Source organism: Phodopus roborovskii, unplaced genomic scaffold (assembly GCF_943737965.1).
Source record: "Phodopus roborovskii unplaced genomic scaffold, PHOROB, whole genome shotgun sequence".
In the NCBI taxonomy this organism is placed as follows: domain Eukaryota; kingdom Metazoa; phylum Chordata; class Mammalia; order Rodentia; family Cricetidae; genus Phodopus; species Phodopus roborovskii.
Window position 1 is genome coordinate 204492 of NW_026126560.1, and position 18726 is coordinate 223217.

At 42.8% G+C, this 18726-nt stretch overlaps 1 protein-coding gene across 8 annotated transcripts in view; it reads left to right on the top strand.

Moving 5' to 3' along the window:
* The first annotated feature begins 865 nt into the window (after positions 1-865).
* Positions 866-18726, top strand: part of Cnot1 (CCR4-NOT transcription complex subunit 1) — a 75475-nt gene continuing 57614 nt past the window's right edge. For all 8 annotated transcript variants that reach the window (XM_051201908.1, XM_051201913.1, XM_051201911.1 and 5 more), the window contains exons 1-2: positions 866-1014; positions 15215-15490. In XM_051201908.1, coding sequence (XP_051057865.1) covers positions 15389-15490 — 102 coding nt within the window. In that variant the 5' untranslated portion in view covers positions 866-1014; positions 15215-15388. The remainder of the gene's footprint in view (positions 1015-15214; positions 15491-18726) is intronic.

Here is an 18726-nt window from a genome sequence, read left to right on the forward strand (position 1 = left end):
ACAAAGCTCATTAGCTTAGCATCCTTGAGTATAGCCAAGAACAGGAGGGATATTTCAGTTTCTACATCTCCGCAAAGCGTCCCCGCATTAACAGACAGACAAGAAACTTTAAAAGAGCTAGCAATATGTGTGCATCTGGAAGACTACATTCTCCAGCATGCATTGCTTTCAGGGCGCACACAGTGATGGACACAATCACGTTGCTTTTGCGACAGGAATAGGCGGGGCGTGCGACTACATAACCCAGGATGCAAAGAGCCCCCCCCCCCCCCCCCCGCCACTTTGGCCCGTGTCTGATGCTTTCTGATGGCTGCTGTTTCTTGCTAAAGAGGTTCCCAGGGGTGGACAATGCTGCCGCGGAGAACCAGCGCAACCTCTCCGACCGTGGCATTTTGAAAGACTAAGTAAAATAGACGAGGGTTGCATCACCCTATTTTTAAGTTCGCTTGTGCTCTGGGTGACAGTGCGTTGCGCGCTTCCTCCCGTGTTTAATTGTTTCTCGGATGCAGTGACCAGCCAGTTCCCATAGGTCGAACACCTCGAAAGCAGCTATCTGGAGCCCCAAATCGAAGTTGCCAGAGTCTACTCATTGGCCCGCACCTGGTGCGCAGGCGCTCGGGCTGGGACCGGGTCCCTCAGGGCTAGTGAGCGGCAATTGGCCTGGGCCTTCGAAATAGGAGTCTGGATTGGTAGTTGCCAGCAGGAGCCTGGTTTCTTCCTTGACTTCTGCGAGTGATAGTGTGTGATTGGTTTAAATCCGCGGATACCTGTCAGCGATTGGGCAGCATTTGTGGACGGCGTGCCACCATTGGCTGGCGCCAGGGCCATCCCTCCATCGGCGGGCAGCGAATGAAGAAATGGGAACGGGGAGGGGAAAGGCCGCGACGTGAGCGCGCGACCTCGGGCGCCATTTTGTCGAGAAACAAGCGGAGTTAACCGAAGAGGGGGGTCGAGGAGAGCCGGAGTCGAGGACCCAGGAGTTTCCTGTGTCCAGCGCTGCGGGAGCCGCCTGAGGTGAGGCGGGCTGGAGTTGGGAGTGGCGGGGCCTGGCAGTGTCAACCTCAGGACGCGGGTGCGGGAGGGAGCGGTGCCGGGGGTGGACCCGGACCATTGGAAGCGTTTCCCGGAGCGTCGGGACCCAGGCGCAGCCGGGACGGAGACGTGGGGCGAGGCGGGAGGGGACGGGCTCGGCCCGCTCGCGGAGGCTTTGCACCCAGAGCGGAGGCCAGCGTGGAGGCTGCTGGAAGCGGAGCGCCGGGCGCGGGCGAGCCTCTGGAGCGGCTCGGCCCGGGGCCTGGAGGCTTCCAGGATGGCGGCGGAGGCGGCAGTTCGGGTCCCAGGCCCTCGCCTCTCGGCGCGCGCAGGCTGCGCCCTCTGAGCGCACGAGCCCCTCAACTGCCCCTTTCTCGCGGGCTCGCGGATGGAGGCGGTGGGCACAGGCGCCCGTCCGCGGCCTAGGTCCCCGGCGGGCGGGGACGGGGTTGGAGTTGTTGCCGACTCTAGCGCTTCCCGGGGACTCACTCCCCTCCTCCGCCCCCTGCACGTTGTCAAGCCCCCAGCTTTCGGATGGTTGGCGGTGGGAGGGGCGGGCGGGAGCGAGCACTTCCGTGTTACTTCTCGCCACAGGTTTTTTTGTTCCACTAGCGCGCCCCGACGCTCGCACTTTGTACTAAGTCGGTCCCCACTTACTCAGTCACCTCGGTGCCTGTGGGTTCGGTTGTGACGGTTCTGCCTGCCCTGCCCGCCATCCCCAACCCCCGGCAAATGCCCACTAGTGAACTGGACACTTGTAGGTCTTGAAGTTGGTGCAGGTCTTGGAGAGGCTTAAAACCTAAGGATAAACACATCTATTTTGGCCATGCCACCGGCTCTGGGAGTTCACCCACCTGTGCTCACAGACGTTACTTGCAGGAGTGTGCTTCGTAGGTTAAAAAAGTACTTTTGAAAGTGTGTATTTAAAGTAAAACTAGATGAGAAGTAAACGTTCCTCTCAAGTCATCCCATCAAATGTCACACTCCCTCTCTCAGTGGGCATTAATCCAGGCAAGCCTTGCACCAGTGAACTCTAGCCCCAGATGTCGCGATTCTTTGGGGCGTTAGTAAAAAAAGCCTATTCCCCCCCCCATTCAAAATTTGGGTAAAAGTACTTGAGTTTCCCTACATGTTTTGTTGCAGTTCGATCCCCTGTGATTACATTGGAGGTTGGAGTTTTGTTTTTTGTTTTTGTTTTTTTTTAAGTCAATAATTGAGTAAGTGTACTCCTTTTTATAAAAAACTACCAAAGATTTCCTTCACGACCTCCCCTTTGAAAAGGAATAGAGCTACATAAGTGAAAATGACGGGGGTATAAATGGTATCCGTTTAAGTGGTGCATGAGGACACTACGGATTCTTACCTTGTCTGCAGGAAAACAGATTGATAGCTGGATTTTGAAGTAGTACGAAATGCCCTTACTTTTTGCAAGGAGAGGGACTTACTTAGAAGTTTGGGTGTTTTTTTTGTTTCTATTGAGTGGAAGCAAGTCTAGATGAAGCGAGGCACCAAAATAAATAAATAAATAAACAAACAAACAAACCTATCTTGACCTTTTGAGTGGTGGTACTGGCTTGTAATCGCAGTACTACAGAATCAGGTATGAAGAGCTCAGCAGTTTCTTTTGTCAACAGCCAAGGCAACATATCAAACCTTTCTCAAAAATAAAAAACAAAAAACAAAACAAAACAAAAATAACCCAACAAAAACGGGTGAGGGGGATGACGGGACACACACCAAAGAACTGGGAACCCCTAATGAATATCTGAAGGTATTTTTTTAAAGCCCACGATTAAAACAATTGCAAATCTTATTTTGTGTGAGTGTGTGTGAGTTTTGAATTCTTGTGCCACAGCTCTTGTGTGGAGGTCAGAGAAAAATTTGATAACCTTTATTCCCAGACCTGGCAGAGGCTAGCCTGGTCTATAGAGAGTCCAGGACAGCTAGGGTTACATAAAGAAACCCTGTGAAAGAAACCCAGTATTCTTACTCTTATGTGAATTTCAAGGAAGGATAGAACTCAGGCTTCTGTGGCAGATGCTTTTACCTGCCTAGCCATCTAGAGGACCCTAAGCTTATAATCTTACAAGTTAGCTTTTTGTTGTTAAGCTATCTCTCCCTCCCTTTCCCTCCCCCCCCCCCCCCCCCAGTTTGGGTCTCTTTGTATAGCTCTGGCTGTTCTGGAACTCTGTAGACCAGGTTGGCCTTGAACTCTTAGAGATCTGCCTACCTCTGCCTCCTGAGTGCTGAGATGAGAGGCATGTGCCGCCACCACTACCATCCAACCTAATTTTAAAAGTTACTTTAGACTTATTTTTTCATATGTTTTGTTCGTATGTATGTGCACCATGTGTGGCCTGGTCAGAAGAAGGCATTGGAACCCTTGGAATTAGATTATATGTGGTTTTGAGCAGCCATGTCAGTCCTGGCAAGAACAGCAATTGTTCTCTTGATTTGCTCAGCTATCTGTTTAACATCTTGTTTTGAGACAGACACTGTATGGTTCAGTTCAGAATCCTCCTGCCTCAGCTGGGCTGTGGCGGTGCATTACCCTTAGTCTCAGCACTCGGGAGGCAGAGGCAGGTGGATCTCTGTGAGTTTGAGACTAGTCTGGTCTTACAAGAGCTAGTTCCAGGATAGCTCCAAAACCACAGAGAAGCCCTGTCTCAAAACAAAAACAAACAAACAAACAAAAAAAGAAAATACTCCTGCCTCAGTTTACTGTGTGACAGCACCATTGGATTATAGCTAAAAATAGATTAATCACTGTATAACACTATCATGTTATGTTTCTTTAAAAATCATTTATTGTGTGAGTGTATTTATACATTTGTATGAGTGAGCCCATGCCACAGTTTCATACATATATAGGGGACAACTTTAAAGAGTTCTATTTTTTGGATCCTAGGGATAGAGTATAGGTTGTCAGGTTTAGTGGCAAGTGCATTTAACCACTGATGCATTGTGCTTGCCTCCATTTGACTCTTGTTGAGTTAATAAAAATAGTATCTGCCTTTTTGAAATGCTTTGTTTGGTGTCACTGTATATGTGGTGTTGGGGCTTGGACATAAGACCTTAACATATGCTAGGCAAATGCTCTGCCCCTGAGATATGTGACTTGCTTTTTGTTTTGTTTTTGTGTCAAGTACTCATTTCCATGAAGCACAGGCTAGTCTTGAACTTGTCAACCTCCTGCTCCAGCCTCCCAAATGCTGAAATTACAAGTGTATGCCATCACTTCTGTTTTGGTATATTTTAAATAAGAGAACACAACTTAAAAACTATTGTTTATGTAAGTATACCCTGTTTATATATGCACCATGTGCATTTGGGTGCTTGATGAGGCTAGAAAAGGGCATTGGCTCCCCTGGAACTGGAGTTAACTTGTGAGTGGTACCAGTGAGCGCTGGGAATGGAACTTGGGTCCTCTATAAGAGCAGTACATGTGCTTAATCACTGAGCCCCAAGAACAAAACTTCTCATAAGACTTAGCTGAACAGCTGGGCATAGTGATTCAGGCCTATACCTGAGGCTCAAGTCCAGCTTCAACTCATAGTGGTATATGAGATCCCATCTCAAGGGGAAGAAAATTAGCTGAAACACTTTTTAAATGACCCTGAATAAATTTTCTGTTTCAAAGTAGTGACATATAAATGAGGTTGTTTTGTTTTATGGTTCTGGGTGTGCTACTTAGGATCCAGCATATACTAGGCAATCATCTGTTGTCAAACTGCACTACCAATGAATTTTTTTTTTATGTTAAGATTGTGTATATAGAAAGTCCAGTAGTGCTTTTCTGTTGGCTCATAGTTTTTTTATTACGTGTGTGTGTGTTTGTGTTTGTATGCCAGAAGACAGCTTATGGGAGTTAACTCTCCTGCTGGGTCCTGAGGCATGGTGAAAACATTTTCCCATTGAGCCATCTCACTGGCCCATGGTCTTTGGCTCACAGTTTTTTGTTGTTTGTTGTTTTGGTTTGTTTGTTTCTTCTTTCTTCTTGAGACAGGGTCTCAACTGTGTATAAAACTAGCTGTCTTGGAACTCCTTGATCTCACAGTGATCTAGCTTTCAGGTGCTGGGACAAAGGTGCTGTCAGCCAGTCTGGGCTGGCTCACAGTTCTTAAGCATGTTTCAAAGCCAAATTGATCATCTATATATGTTTTTTATGTTAATTTTTATTGATTTGTAAGAATACAGCAAAACAAAAGGAATCATTCTTTGAAAAGTGTTCTTTGAGAAAGTAGTATTAATCTGAGAGTTTGTGTTAGGATTTGTAAAAGCAGCCTCTGGAAGAATAGAGCAGGGCAGGTTTAAGTGTCTTTCAGGGGCCTGGAAGGAGAGAACCAACTCCATCAGTCTCCATGTTTGCTGTGGCATGAGTTATACACACATAATGATAACAATAATTGCATTTCAAGCCAAGGCAGGAGAATCCTGAGTTCAAGGCCAGCCTGGTCTGCATAGTAAGATCCTACCTTGGAAAAACAAAAACAAAACAACATATCAGTCTTTCATTTTTGGCTTCTCAACTTCCAGGATGTGGCTTAATTTTTTAATACCTGTTGAATTAGTGAGATAATAAACTGTAGTGGAAAGTGGGTTGTGATGGTATATGTCTGTAATCCAGTCACCAGGGAGGCTGCAATAGTAATACCAACCTGGGGGTGCAATAGTGAAAGCCTATCTCAAACACAGGTGTAGAACTTTGTGTGTGTGTGTGTTGGGGGTGATCACCTAATTATATGAGATGCTGAGGATTGGAAGTAAAACTTTGAAAGACACCACATACATTGTGTGTGTGAATGAATGCAGGCTCAAATAGCCTTGTCATTAGTGTTGTCAGAGGACAACCAGAGGAAACCTCAAATGTTGGGCCTCATTTTCCACATTTTTTGACAGTTGTCTTTGTTGTTTTTCCACATATATGCCAGGCCAGGTGGCCCAGGAGCTTTTGGGATTCTCTCATCTCCACCAAGATTATGAAAGATGCCACAGTTCCTGGTTTTTTTAATGAGGGTTCTGGAGATTCAAACTCAGGTCCTCATGTGTAAATGGGAAGCACTTTTAATAATTGAAATATCTCATCCCCAGCCCACTGTACATTTTCTTTGTTGAGACAGCTTCATTGTATAACTGGCTTAACTTGAAACTTGTGATGTGAACCAAGCTGATCTCAAATTGCAATGCCCTTGCTACTTCTGTCTCCCAAGTGTTTAACACAACACTGTCTTATTTTTTGTTTTTAAGATTATATGTGAAGTGTCTTTGCCTGCATGTATCAAGTATGTGTATGACCAGAAGAAGGGTTAGATTCTGGAGCTGGAGTAGGTGAGCTGCTAGATGTGGGTGGGTGCTGGGAACTATGAGTCCTCTGTTAGAGTAGCACGTACTCTTAACCTTAACCATGATGCCATCTCCAGCTAGTCTCAGCTTTCCTTCTGCTCCCTTCCTTCTCCTTATTTGAGATAGTCTTGCTAGGATTTAGCCCCTGCTGACCTGGGACTGGGGAACCTTAGTCTGCTTGGGCATGTGGGTGCCGTTCTGCACTACCATGTTTCCTTCCTATCTACTTGGGGTGGGGGTGGTTAGAGGCTTGTCATGTAACCCTGGATGGCATGGAATGTAGACCAGGTAGATATCCACCTGCCTTTACCTTCTGAGTGCTGTGATTAAAAGCATGTTCCACTGTGCCTAGTTTACTTCTATGGTATTAAGAACTCTTGAGGGTGGGAGGGGCTCCAAAGGAGGAATACCTTAGTTTTTGTTGGGGGGCGAAAGGCAGAGAGGGTAGTGAGTATGTTTTGGGGAGTAGCTATAGTTCTCTTAGAAATAACAGGATTGCTGTTGCTCTCCACCCCACCCCCTCCTTCCTGTTTTCTGAGACAGGGTTTCTTTTCTGTGCAGCCCTGGCTGTCCTGGAACTTGGTAGAGCAGGCTGGCCTTGAACTCAGAGAAATCCACCTGGGATTAAAATGTGTGCCACCACACCCATCTGTAAGCAATTGCTTCTTAATGTCATCAGCTTTGGTGATTTTAAACAGAAATACATCATCTTGCCCAGATTATCACCCATAATGATGATAACACCTATCTTCATGTTCTTAAAAAAACTGTGTGTTGTTTATTTATATTTACATGTATGGCTGTTGTTTTCCTTTGTCTGCCATGTGTGTCTGGTGCCTTTGGAGGCCAGTGAAAAGGCTTCTTGAAGCTTAGAGCAGTATTTTGTTTGTTTGTATGTTTGTTTGTTGTTGTTGTTGTTATACTAGGGAACCAGTTTCTTCCAGCTAGGCCCTGTGGCTTTGAAAGTACATGGGCTGCATTTGGTAAGCACACTTGTTCTGAATGTCTGCTGTCTTCCCAGAGGCCTGTGTGCGGGTCCAGGAGGGTGAGAGACAAAGAGTGAGTGAGTGAGTGAGTGAGTGAGTGAGTGAGTCTGTCTGTCTGTCTGTCTGTCTGTCTGTCTGTCTGTCTGTCTGTCTTGTGCATGATTGCTCTTGAAGGTAATGTAGGTCAGGGAAGAATAGCGGGTGCCAGTCCTTCCTTTCACTTTGAGACAGGGTTTCTTTGTTCACTGTTACAATGTGCCAGGCTAGCTGTAGGGAATTTTCCCTGCTTCTGACTCCCATCTTGCTGTAGCACTACTGGGATTACAGACACACACCTGCTACCATGTCCAGTTTTTGTAGTTCTAGAGACTTAAACAGGTTGCTGCTTATGCAGCAAGCTTTTTTTTTTTTTTTTTTAAACCAACATAGCCCATTTTCCAGCCCTGTTTTTTTTTTTTTTTTGAGGTAGGTGTGTGTGTGAGAGAGAATGTCTGCAGTAGGTTCCTAGAGCTGAATTTACAAGTGGTTGTGAGCCACTTGATATGGGATCTGAACTTGGATCCTTTTTGAGAGAAGTAAGTGCTTCTTCCCTCCTAAAAGCATTTTTGACATTGGGCATTTCTAAGCCCAAGAATTAAATTTTTAAATATTCAAAAAAACTTCAGTTTATTTGTTTGGGGAGACTCTGCATGTCCTAGTCTCCTTGTGGAGATCAGAGATAGCATGTGGAAATTGGTTTGCTTCACCATATGGCTGCCAGGGATCAAGTTTAGGTCTTTATGCTTGGTAGCAAGTACTTACTGAGACATCTTACAGGCTCAAGAATATATAATTAAACATTGTGTGTTAGCGTGTACTCACCATAATCAGAGGACCCCTTAAGACAGTCTGTTTCTTATTCTATTGTGTGAGTTGAGTCCCAGGGATTGAACTCAGGTGGTCAGCCTGGGTAACAAGTACTTTTACCTGCTGAGGCATCTTACCTGACTAGAATATTTAATTTTTGGAGCTGAATATGATGGTATATGGCTGTAATCCTAGCTACCTGAGGCTGAGCTGTGCATGGATTATGTATTGGAAATGACCCTAGGATGTGTGAGTTCAAGGCCAGTGCTGGCTCTTCTGTCTCAAAAAGGCTATCATTTTTTGTGTGCATATGGTTTATACTTTAGTTTGTATAATTTTGCTTCTTAGCTGGTATAGCAGAGATACAGATACATTGCATGTACCCATTGTTACTATATTTCTGAGAATATGTCCTTTTCCTTTTCAGGCATTTATATGTATACTTACTTGAAAGTGTTGCATACTAAAAAGATTATATTTATATGCATGTCACTGTGGGTTTGTGTATGTGGATGCTAGTACCTGTGAGGCCTTGACGTGATGGTGTATGTGTTTGGCATAACAAGCTACAATAAGACCATGTTTGGTTGATCCTTGGAAGGCCTGCTGAGGGGAGGCGAAGGGAGCAGGGTGGATCTGGATAAGGCAGTCCACAGTAAGAAGAAATGAGTCCCACAAGTAGGCAAGAATCAGAGCCCCCCATCCCCACCCTCCCATTAGAATTCCATAAGAATACCAAGCTACTTGTCCATAGCATATATGCGGAGGACCCAGGTCCTCCTACAGGCTCCCTGGTCTCTGCAAATGGCCATGAGTCCTGGTCAGTTGATTTTGTGGACCATGTTCTGGTGATGTCCCAGACCCCTGACCCCTCTGATTCCTTTGATCTTTCCTGGTCTTCCTCTGCAGGACTCCTGTTTGGCTGTTTCATTCTTTCTTTCTTTCTTTCTTTCTTTCTTTCTTTCTTTCTTTCTTTCTGTCTTTCTTTCTTTTTCTTAATAAGGGAAGGGATTTTTTTTGGGGGGCGGGGAGAAGGGAAGGGAGAGACCGAAAGAGCAACAGAAGGAGAAAGAGACAAAGACTTGACTGCCTCTTCAGAGGAACAGCATCATCTCTTAAAGAGCAGAGATGACAAAACATTTCTCAATTGTTGACTACATTGTTTTCCTTTTTTTTTTTAAAGATGAATTTATTTTATTTGTATGAATGTTTTGCTTGCCACGTGTGTGCCTGGTGTCTTCAGGTCAGAAGATGATGTCGGGTCCTCTGAAACTGGAGCTTATGACGCATGAGGGAGGGTGCTGGGAATGGATCCAGGTCCTCAGCAAGAGCAAGAAAACCTCTTAACCTACTCAGCCAGTTCTTCAGCCTTTGTTTCTTTCCCCTTTGAAAAAAGCCTCATCTTTCAGTGGGGCATGGTGTTCCCATCTTCTGTCAGGTGGGGTAGTGTTTTTCAGTGAAATGCTGAATGTCTTTTCCTATGCTTTTTCATTCTACAGAATACAGAATGGGTATTTATGAGAAAACTACATTAAGTGGTTATTTGCCTTTTGGAGAAAGTTCTGTGGACTGCAAATAATCTTTTCACCAATGGAATTTTTGGTTATTTGTGTAATTGTTGGAAAAATACCCCAAATGCCTTTATACAAATTTTGTCCCCTGTGATTACCATTTTGCTTTTTATAAGATACTTTTTTTTTCTAGGGTGTGTGTGTGTGTGTGTGTGTGTGTGTGTGTGTGTGTTTGCTAGGAACCAAACCTAGGGCCTGTGGGCTAGGCAAACACTCTACCATTGAGCTGTATCTCCAGCCCACTATAAGTAACATCTTTCATATATTTAAAAGTATTAATGTTCAGGTACTAGTTGACTTGTGGTATATTGCTGTGACATGTTAGTGCCCTTTTTTGAGGGTATGTTTATTTTGAGACAGTTTTCCTGCTTGCATATAAGTATCTGTACTACATATGTGCCTGGTGCCTTCAGGTCAGAAGAAGATGTAGGGTCCTCTCTGCAACTGGAGTTTATGGGTGGTTGTGAACCATGTGGGGGCGCGTGTGCATGCAACATGCACACTTGCTCCTGTGTAGGTTCCTGTAAGGTCAGAGGTGTCAGATTCCCCCTAGTGCTGAAATTAGTTGTGAGCTGCCAGATGGGGGTGCTGGGAATTGAAGTAAGGTTCTCCAGAAGAGCTATGCATGTTCTAAAGGCTTTGGTTTTTGTGTTTTAAATATTGGTATGTGTCAGTGCTCTGTTGTAGGAATTAGAGGATGACCTTCAGCAGTTGGTTTTTTCCTACCTTCTATTCCAGGGAGTGAACCCAGGTTGTCAGTAGCAGGTGCTTTTATCTGCTGAACCACTTCACCAGCCCCCAGGCTTTGGTTTTCAAATGAAATTGTTATAAAATTTCTGGGTATAAAAACAGAATGATCCTGTTCTACTAATTACATGAAGTTACTGTAATAGAAAATCATTTGGCAGTCTTGATTTTTGTTGTTATTTGATAGGATCTTGTTTTGTAGCAACCCCCTGAGAGCTGGGGTCATAGGAAAGTACACTCTATGCTGGGCTAAAACTTTAGTAATCTTGAGATGATTTAGGCAGAGTGTGGTGGTACACATCTGAGGGCTTAGTAATTGAGGGTCAGTGAGTGGTAGGAGCAAGAGAGAAGTCAAGGACACATTGGGAGATTCTGTCTCAAATCAAAATAACATACACATGAACTCAAGAGACTTTGACTGCAGAGACAAGACTTGCAGGTTCACACCAGCAAGTTTGAATCTTAGCAGGCAGAGGGGAACATGAACACAGTCCCACCTCTAAGCAAGAAGCTATTTACGGTTGATAATTGCTTGGAAAGGGAAAACAGGTTTTCTCCAGTGGAGTGTCACTCTGTATCAACCACACTGGAGGGCAGGCACTGTGCCCAGGAGTAGTTGGCCAACACAAAACTCACTCTTTTTTATGTACCAGTTTTTATTTTGTATTACTAATTTTCTTTGAGAGGTTGAGTCAGTAGGCAGATGGGTAGGAATTTGAAGGAGTTGGAAGGATAAAGAATATGATCCAAAGTATTACATGGAAATTTTTTTTTTTTTCAGGAAAAAAAAAATCATCTGAAAAGGGAAAAAAGAGACTATGGTGGAATGAAAATAGGGAGCTCTATTCATTCAAACTTTTTTTACAGTGGGGCTTGTGAGATGTCTCAGTGATTAAGGTTCCAGAGAGCCTGGGTTTAATTTCCAGTACTTACATAGGAACTCAATAGCTTCCTGTAAGTCCAGTTCTAGGGGATGACACCTTCTTTTGGCCTCCAAAGGCATTGCACACATGTGGTGGTGCTCAGACATACAAGTAGGGAAAATACTCATGCATAAAATAAAGGTAAACTTAAAAAATTACAACAAAACAAAAACAAAAAGCAAACCTTCAAACCAAACAATCGTACTCCAAAACAAGCAAACAAACACAAAAAAAAGCTAAAGAAAATGTTTAGTGGAGAGCTTGTTAGCAGTGGTTTTGTAGCTTTGTATTACAGTGTTTAGGACAGATACAGGCTATAGCATACTGTGATCTAAATTATGTATAAAGTTATAGGGCTAGAGCTTAATTGGAAGGGCCTTACTTAACAAGTTAATATATGCAATATAGAAGCTGGTAAATTAAAATTTACAATAATTAAAGTCATGGGCCAGTAAAATGACTTAGATGCCATAGATGCTTGCTACTAAGTCTGACAACCTGAGTTTGATCCTGAGATCCATCCACCTTGGACACTTCTACATAATGGAAGGACAAAACTTCCACAAGCTGGACTTGAACTCAGAGAAATCTTCCTGCCTCTGCCTCTAATTTCTGGAATTAAAGGTGTGTGCCACCACACCTGGCACAGTAACATTTAGAGTTTTTCATTTTCATGTTTTTTAGGGCTTAGAAGATGGACTTAATGGGTAAAATGCTGTGTAAGCATGATGATAAGCGTGTGGATGCCCAAGCTAGGCATTTGATCTGTAACCCCATAGTTAAGGAGTGGAAACAGATAGGTCTGGGTGGCTTGCTGGCCAGCATATGTAGCAGAACTCTAGTTCCAGGATCTGTGAGAGACTCCCAGTCTCCCCAGAAGGGGAAGATAGAAGGAAACACCTTGACTTCACCCCCTGACTTCCACACACACCCACACAAAACCTTTGTTGTGCCTACCGGGTTTCCTCAACCTCCAAGGAAGTGACTCCCAACTGCAAAATCAAAAGGTTTTTATTTATTGGTAGGAACCAAACTGGTTGGAGCCTATCAGAAGAATAAGGTGCCTGCTTACAATTGCAAAGCCTTTTTAAAGGGAAAGGGAGGTTTGAGACTGCTAGTTTCAGCCCATAAGGTTTCCAAGGTTACAGAGATTTTATAGAGTACAAAGTGTTTACAAGGTGGGATTGCTTAGCACACCTGCAATGTTAGGGGGTTTTCTTTCTCTAGGACCAGTGGGCTCAGTGGCCTTGTCCTTAAGATAATGGGGAGCAGGGAGAATGTACTCTCCAGTCAGGGAGTTAATCTATATCTACTGGCAGAAGCACTTGTTCTTTCTGGTTTCCCTTCTTGCCATGAGTACCATTATCTTTTAGTTATTAATTTTCCCTCACACCTTCCTCTCTGGTTATATTGATAATAGACTACAGAGAACATATAAGATCTGAGAAATTAGTTGGAAGCCTATCAGTAATTCTGGTGAGAGACAAAGTTTAGATTTAAAGATGGTAGCAGCTTGGGAGTTTAAGATCTTGGTGTGAGTAATTTAAAATATAATCGTATCAATTGAGACTGGGAAAACTTTGCAAGCGTGTAAATAAAACAGTGGGAGGGAAGACCAGACCAGATTTGTTTTTTTTTTTTTTTTTAAACATACTGTGTGTTAGTATTAAGAAACAATGTAACAAAAGTCTGGACACCATGAACAGAGGTTTGAGCTGGAGATAGAATTGGAGAGTTAATGCTGTAGATGATGGTTTTTAAAATCAGAGGGGGGCTGGAGAAATGGCTCAGAGGTTAAGAGCACAGCACAGGCTGCTCTTCCAGAGGTCCTGAATTCAATTCCCAGCAACCACGTGGCGGCTCAGAACCATCTGTAATGAAATCTGGTGCCCTCTTCTGGCCTGCAGATATACATGCAAAGAGAACACTGTATACACGTAATGAATCTTAAAACCAGAGGCTGACGATTACTAAGAAAATGAATATAGAGAAGGAAAGGCTGAGAACTCTTACGTGAAAACAAGAGCTAGTAAGGAATCCAAAGAGAAATGATGTAGAATCATCAGAATGAGAAAGTATAACCATCATATTGGAGGGAGGGGAAGGGTCAGTTTTGTTTTAGGTGACACAGATCACATATCTTGGTTCACGTCAGGATGTTTATGGGAGATGGGGGAATAGTAGGAGTTGTAGTTGGTAGTGTCTTATGGAGCTAGGGATAGACTCCAGGGCCATGCAAATACTGTCAAGTGTTCTATCAGTGATAAACACCTATAAACACCCCCAGATATTTGTAATATTCTGTCAAATAATACTGCTTGTTTAAAAATATGCTTTGAATATTATTTTGGCTGACCATAACTTGCAGAAATGAGTTTTTAAATTATGTGGTGTCTGGACAGATGACTCAGTGCTTAAGGGCACTGTCTGCTCTTCCACAGGACCTGGCTTCAATTCCAAGCACCCACATGATGGCTCAGACTATCTGTAGACCAGGTACAAAGCTTACAGAGATAGGCCTACTTCACATCTGATTCTAATTTTTAAATATTTTTTGGGGGAGGGAGGTAGGGAGGGAGGAGAGAGAGAGAGAGAGAGAGAGAGAGAGAGAGAGAGAGAGAGAGAGAGAGAGAGAGAGAGCGCTCTTAGTATGCTTACTCCTGCAAAAGCTAGAAGAGGGCAGCAGCAGAATCCTGAAGTTGTAGTTACAGGCAGTTGGGACCTGGCCAGTTGTGGGTCCTGGGAGTAAAATACTAGTGTTCTTAAAAAAAAAAAAGGAACAAAACCCTCTTAGTTCCTGAGTTGTCTTTCCAGTCCCTCACTTTATTCATTTTAATAACTGTCTTATGTTGGCTATATTATATAGTTAGTAGTGTATATGGCCCTGGGGATTCAATCTAGGGCCTTGTGTTGTACATGCTGGGCAGACGATCTCCCTTCCCTTCTTCCTCTATTTTTTTGTTTTTAAAAATTATTTCTGCTGATGGAATTTATTTACATTAAAAAAATAGTCTTTTTGCATTTTTGAGACAAGGTCTGGTATAGGTCACATCAGCCTTGAATTCATATAGCCAAGGGTAATCTTGAACTGATTTTCCTGCTTTAGGATTACAGGCATATACACCACAATTAGTAGGAATATAGTCTTCATCCAGTTTTAAGGTTCAAGATTATTAGCGTGATAAACACTTTATTATCGTTAAGTAATTTAATGATAATGGTTAATTTTCATGAATTTGGGCCTGGAGAGATGACTCAGTGGTGAAGAATACTTGCTATTCTTGTAGAGGACCAGAGTTTGGTCTCCAATGACTAAATGAGGCTACTTTGAACAGCCCGTACTCAAGGATTCCAGTGGCCTCCACAGGCATGTGTGTGTAAATAAATCTTGGGGAAAAAACAGACAAAAAACCCCAAAAACATCTTAATGTATACCTTAAATGATAAAAGCTTTTAGTTTGTAATGGAGAAAAGGTGCGTTTGTTTTTTTGTTTCTGTTAGCCGACGAGAGTGGTTGGGGATAAACTAATGAACAACCTGCCATTTTAGCTTTACTACAGTTTAGGTTCATTTCTTTTTTTCTTTCTTTTTTTTTTTGAGACAGTTTGTTTTCTAATTTAAATTCAAGGCATTTTTAAAATCCACACTATTTGAGACATCATAATTATTTTTAAAAATGTCTTTAATAACATTTTAACTATTGAGAGACATGGTATTTGCTTAATCTTCCCCCCCAACTGAGTTCTGGAATTTTATTTTTAAACAGGTGCCATGTTTCAGAACAGAGTAAGACACTTGGTAAAGAAGAACTGAAGACATTTTACAGATAACAGAGATAGCTTAATTACAAAGAAAGCATTAACCTGCCTCTGAGGTGACTAAAGGGGAATAATGGTGATTTTGCGCCGGGCTCGGCCGCCTGCTTCCGCCCCAACCAGCAATGAATCTTGACTCGCTCTCGCTGGCCTTGTCTCAAATCAGCTACCTGGTGGACAATTTAACCAAGAAAAACTACCGAGCCAGCCAGCAGGAAATACAGCATGTAAGTATAATAAGTTGGCAATTTATGTGAAGATGTTGTGTAAGAGGTTATAATACTGCTTCTCTGTGTTTTTGCTTTAATGCAGTACATAAAAGACCTTATACCAGTCTATGAGTATTTATTCTTTATTTTTCTATCTTACAAATGAACATGAAGCCAGGTGTAGTGGCATATGCCTTTAATCCCAGCACTTGAGAAGCAGAAAGAGGATGGATCTGCACTTGAGGCCAGTCATGGCTACAAAGAGACCCTGTCTCAAAAACAAACAACAATAACAAAAAACCCAGTAAAGAAACATGATCTAAGGTCTAGTCCTACTTTTTTTTCCTCTTTAGCTTTAAAATGGGACAGCTTAGTAGATAAAGTGCTTACTGTGTTTTAAGTGTGAGGATGGGTGATAGGATTCCTTGAGCCTACATAAAAGTTGGGAAAGTATGGCAGCTTTCCTCTAATATCATTGCTCTGGAGACAGATGGGATCCCAGGGCAATGAAGACTAGACAGCCATAATTGATGATCTCTGTTCAGCCACAGACCGACCCTCCCTCGATCAGTAAAGTGGGGAGCATGATGAAGGAAGACATCGGATATCAACTCTGGGCTTCTATAGGCACACTCATGTTCCTGTAATGGCATGTGTTCCCACATGCTAACAAATACATAGAAAGGTTGAAATTGCACTGTTAGTGTAAGATGCTTGGTGGTGGAGGGCTTGCTTAGCATAGGTGAGTTCCTCAGTTTAGTAACAGTTGCTATCTTTGGGCTTTTAGCAATCTTCCTGGATATGAACATTTTTTGATTCACAAGTGTAAAGATGCAGAGTATTTGTTCCATGTATTGGTTTTACACCTTTGGAGAAGTACCTCTTAAATCATCATTTCCCACCCTGCTGGAAAAATTGCTTTGCAGTTATAGGAGCAGGACTGGAATTTGGCTTCTCACTCACATTGGGTTCCCATAATTTTAGTTCCAGACAGTCCAATGGCCTTTTTGTGTACACACACACACACACACACACACACACACACACACACCCCCGCCGCCGCCGCCGCCGCACGAATGTTTAAAAAAAAAAAAAAGCCCCAGTATTTAAATTCTTGCCTTTTCTGTAGTGTATACTTCATATATTAGTATTGATTGAAGCAGAATTCTTAAATATTGAAGGAAAAAGATTGCTATGAGCTTGAGGCCAGCCTGGACAATCCCGTAGCCTTGTCTCAAAAAAACAAAAACCTTACTCTTTCCTTTCTGTAATAGAACTTTTAATTGATTCATAGGTAGCTAACATAAGTGAAATTTGTGCCTGTTTATCTTAGCCATATCTAATAAAAAGGGATTTATACAGCTGTATTCAGTTTTGGTTTTTTATTTTGGGGTATGTGTGCAACAATTGTGGTAGGTTTGCTAATTTTAAAAAGTGTATAACACATGAATTGGTTAGCCTGCTTCTTCATTTCTACCCACAGGCAATGAATATTAAGTCTCCCCCTTCCCTTCCTTTTCCCTCTTCTCCCTCTCCCTCTTTCTGTCCCTCTCCCTCTCTCCCTCCTTTTTTGGGACAGGTTTTTACCATGTAACTCTGGCTGGCCTTAAACTGAACTTCTATACAGATCAAGCTGGCCTTTTACTGCCTGCCTCTGTTCTCAAATGCTGGCACACCAAACATTTTATTTATGAATGAATCTTTTGCCTGTAGCATACATGTATGCTCTGTGCCTTTGGAGATCAGAAAGGAGCATTGGACTCCCTAGAACTGGTGCTGTGGGTGGTTGTTGCCTCCATGGGGTATGGGAACCAAATCTGGGTCCTCTGCAAGAGCAGTAAATGCTCTGAACCACCCAGTCCTCTCTCCAGCTGTGAATAGTCAAATCTGATAACTATTAGAGAGAAGACTCACCCCTCACCCCTAGTTTTCTTGATTTGGATTAATTTTGAAAGTTATATGCCCTGAGCATTGTGACACATGCATCTAATCCTGGCTCTTTAGGTGGTTGGTTGAGGCAGAAGTATCTCTGAGGTCAGGCTAGCCTGATCTATACAGAGAGTTCAGGACAGCTAGAGCTAAAGATAAACTCTGGGAGGTGGTTTTCCAGACAATCAAAGAAAGTCCAACCCATTGAGCATCCATTTTGGGCCTCTTTTATGTAGGTTTTCTGCTTCTAAGCTCTTTCTCACCAGAATCTGCTTTGTCTTACACGTTTACCTGTGTTTTTTGTTTTTTAATTAGAAATCATTTTTAAGGGGAATGTGGCATCCCAGCTCACCTGGAGAGGTCAGAGGACAGCTTGAAGTAGATCTGATCTTCCACCATGTGGGTCTCAGAAATTGAACTCAAGCTGCTTGGCTATCTTGGTGGTCCCAACAGTTAGAGTTTAATTTTGCTTATTTTGAGACATGATCTCATTATGTATTCCTGGCTCTGCCTTCCATGTGTTGGCATTCAAGGCATGTACTGTAATGCCTGGTACATTTACTTTTAAATTTTTTTTTTAATTTAAATAGATTCATACAAATCTTATATGGATATCTTACTGTTCATCTGAACCTGCCTGTGATACTGGTTGAGAATGTATTCTCTGGAAGCAGGCAGGTATTAGGATTTGGAAAGTAGGATAAAAGTAATGTGTCATCTCTGTACAGGTTAGGATAAGACTGGGACATCTACAGTTTTGCTTAGTAACTGTGGTTCAGCCCTGATAAAACCTGGTTAATGCTAGGCTATGGTGACACATGCCTTTAATCCCAGCACTCAAGAGGCAGAGGCAGGCTGATCTCTGAGTTCCAGGACAGCCAAGACTACATAAACTCACTCTCAAAAAAACCACCCACCCAACCAAATAAATAAATACATGGGTTAACATTGTGTGTTAACTTCTAAGTCATATATCATAGGTGTACCACAGTGGGCTCAAAGGGCTAGACCATATTTGTACCCCTGCTGGATAAGGGCTGCCCTAGAGGGGATGCTCTTAGAAATTGACATTCTGCAACTGAGGCAAATTCTAGAGAAGCTATTTGTTGGCTACTGGATATGGTTTGTAGGTAAGAATCTAATGACACCAGCAATGCCCTACACGATCTAGTTGTACTATATTTTATAATTGGTTTATTCATTTTTTCCTTCTAAGTTCTTGATGTCTAAGAATATGTATGTCTCTTATGCATGACATTTAGTTATGTGGCCAAATCTGTGATGAAGGAATAAGTTATTTAAGATTTTTTTTTTTTTGCGGGTTT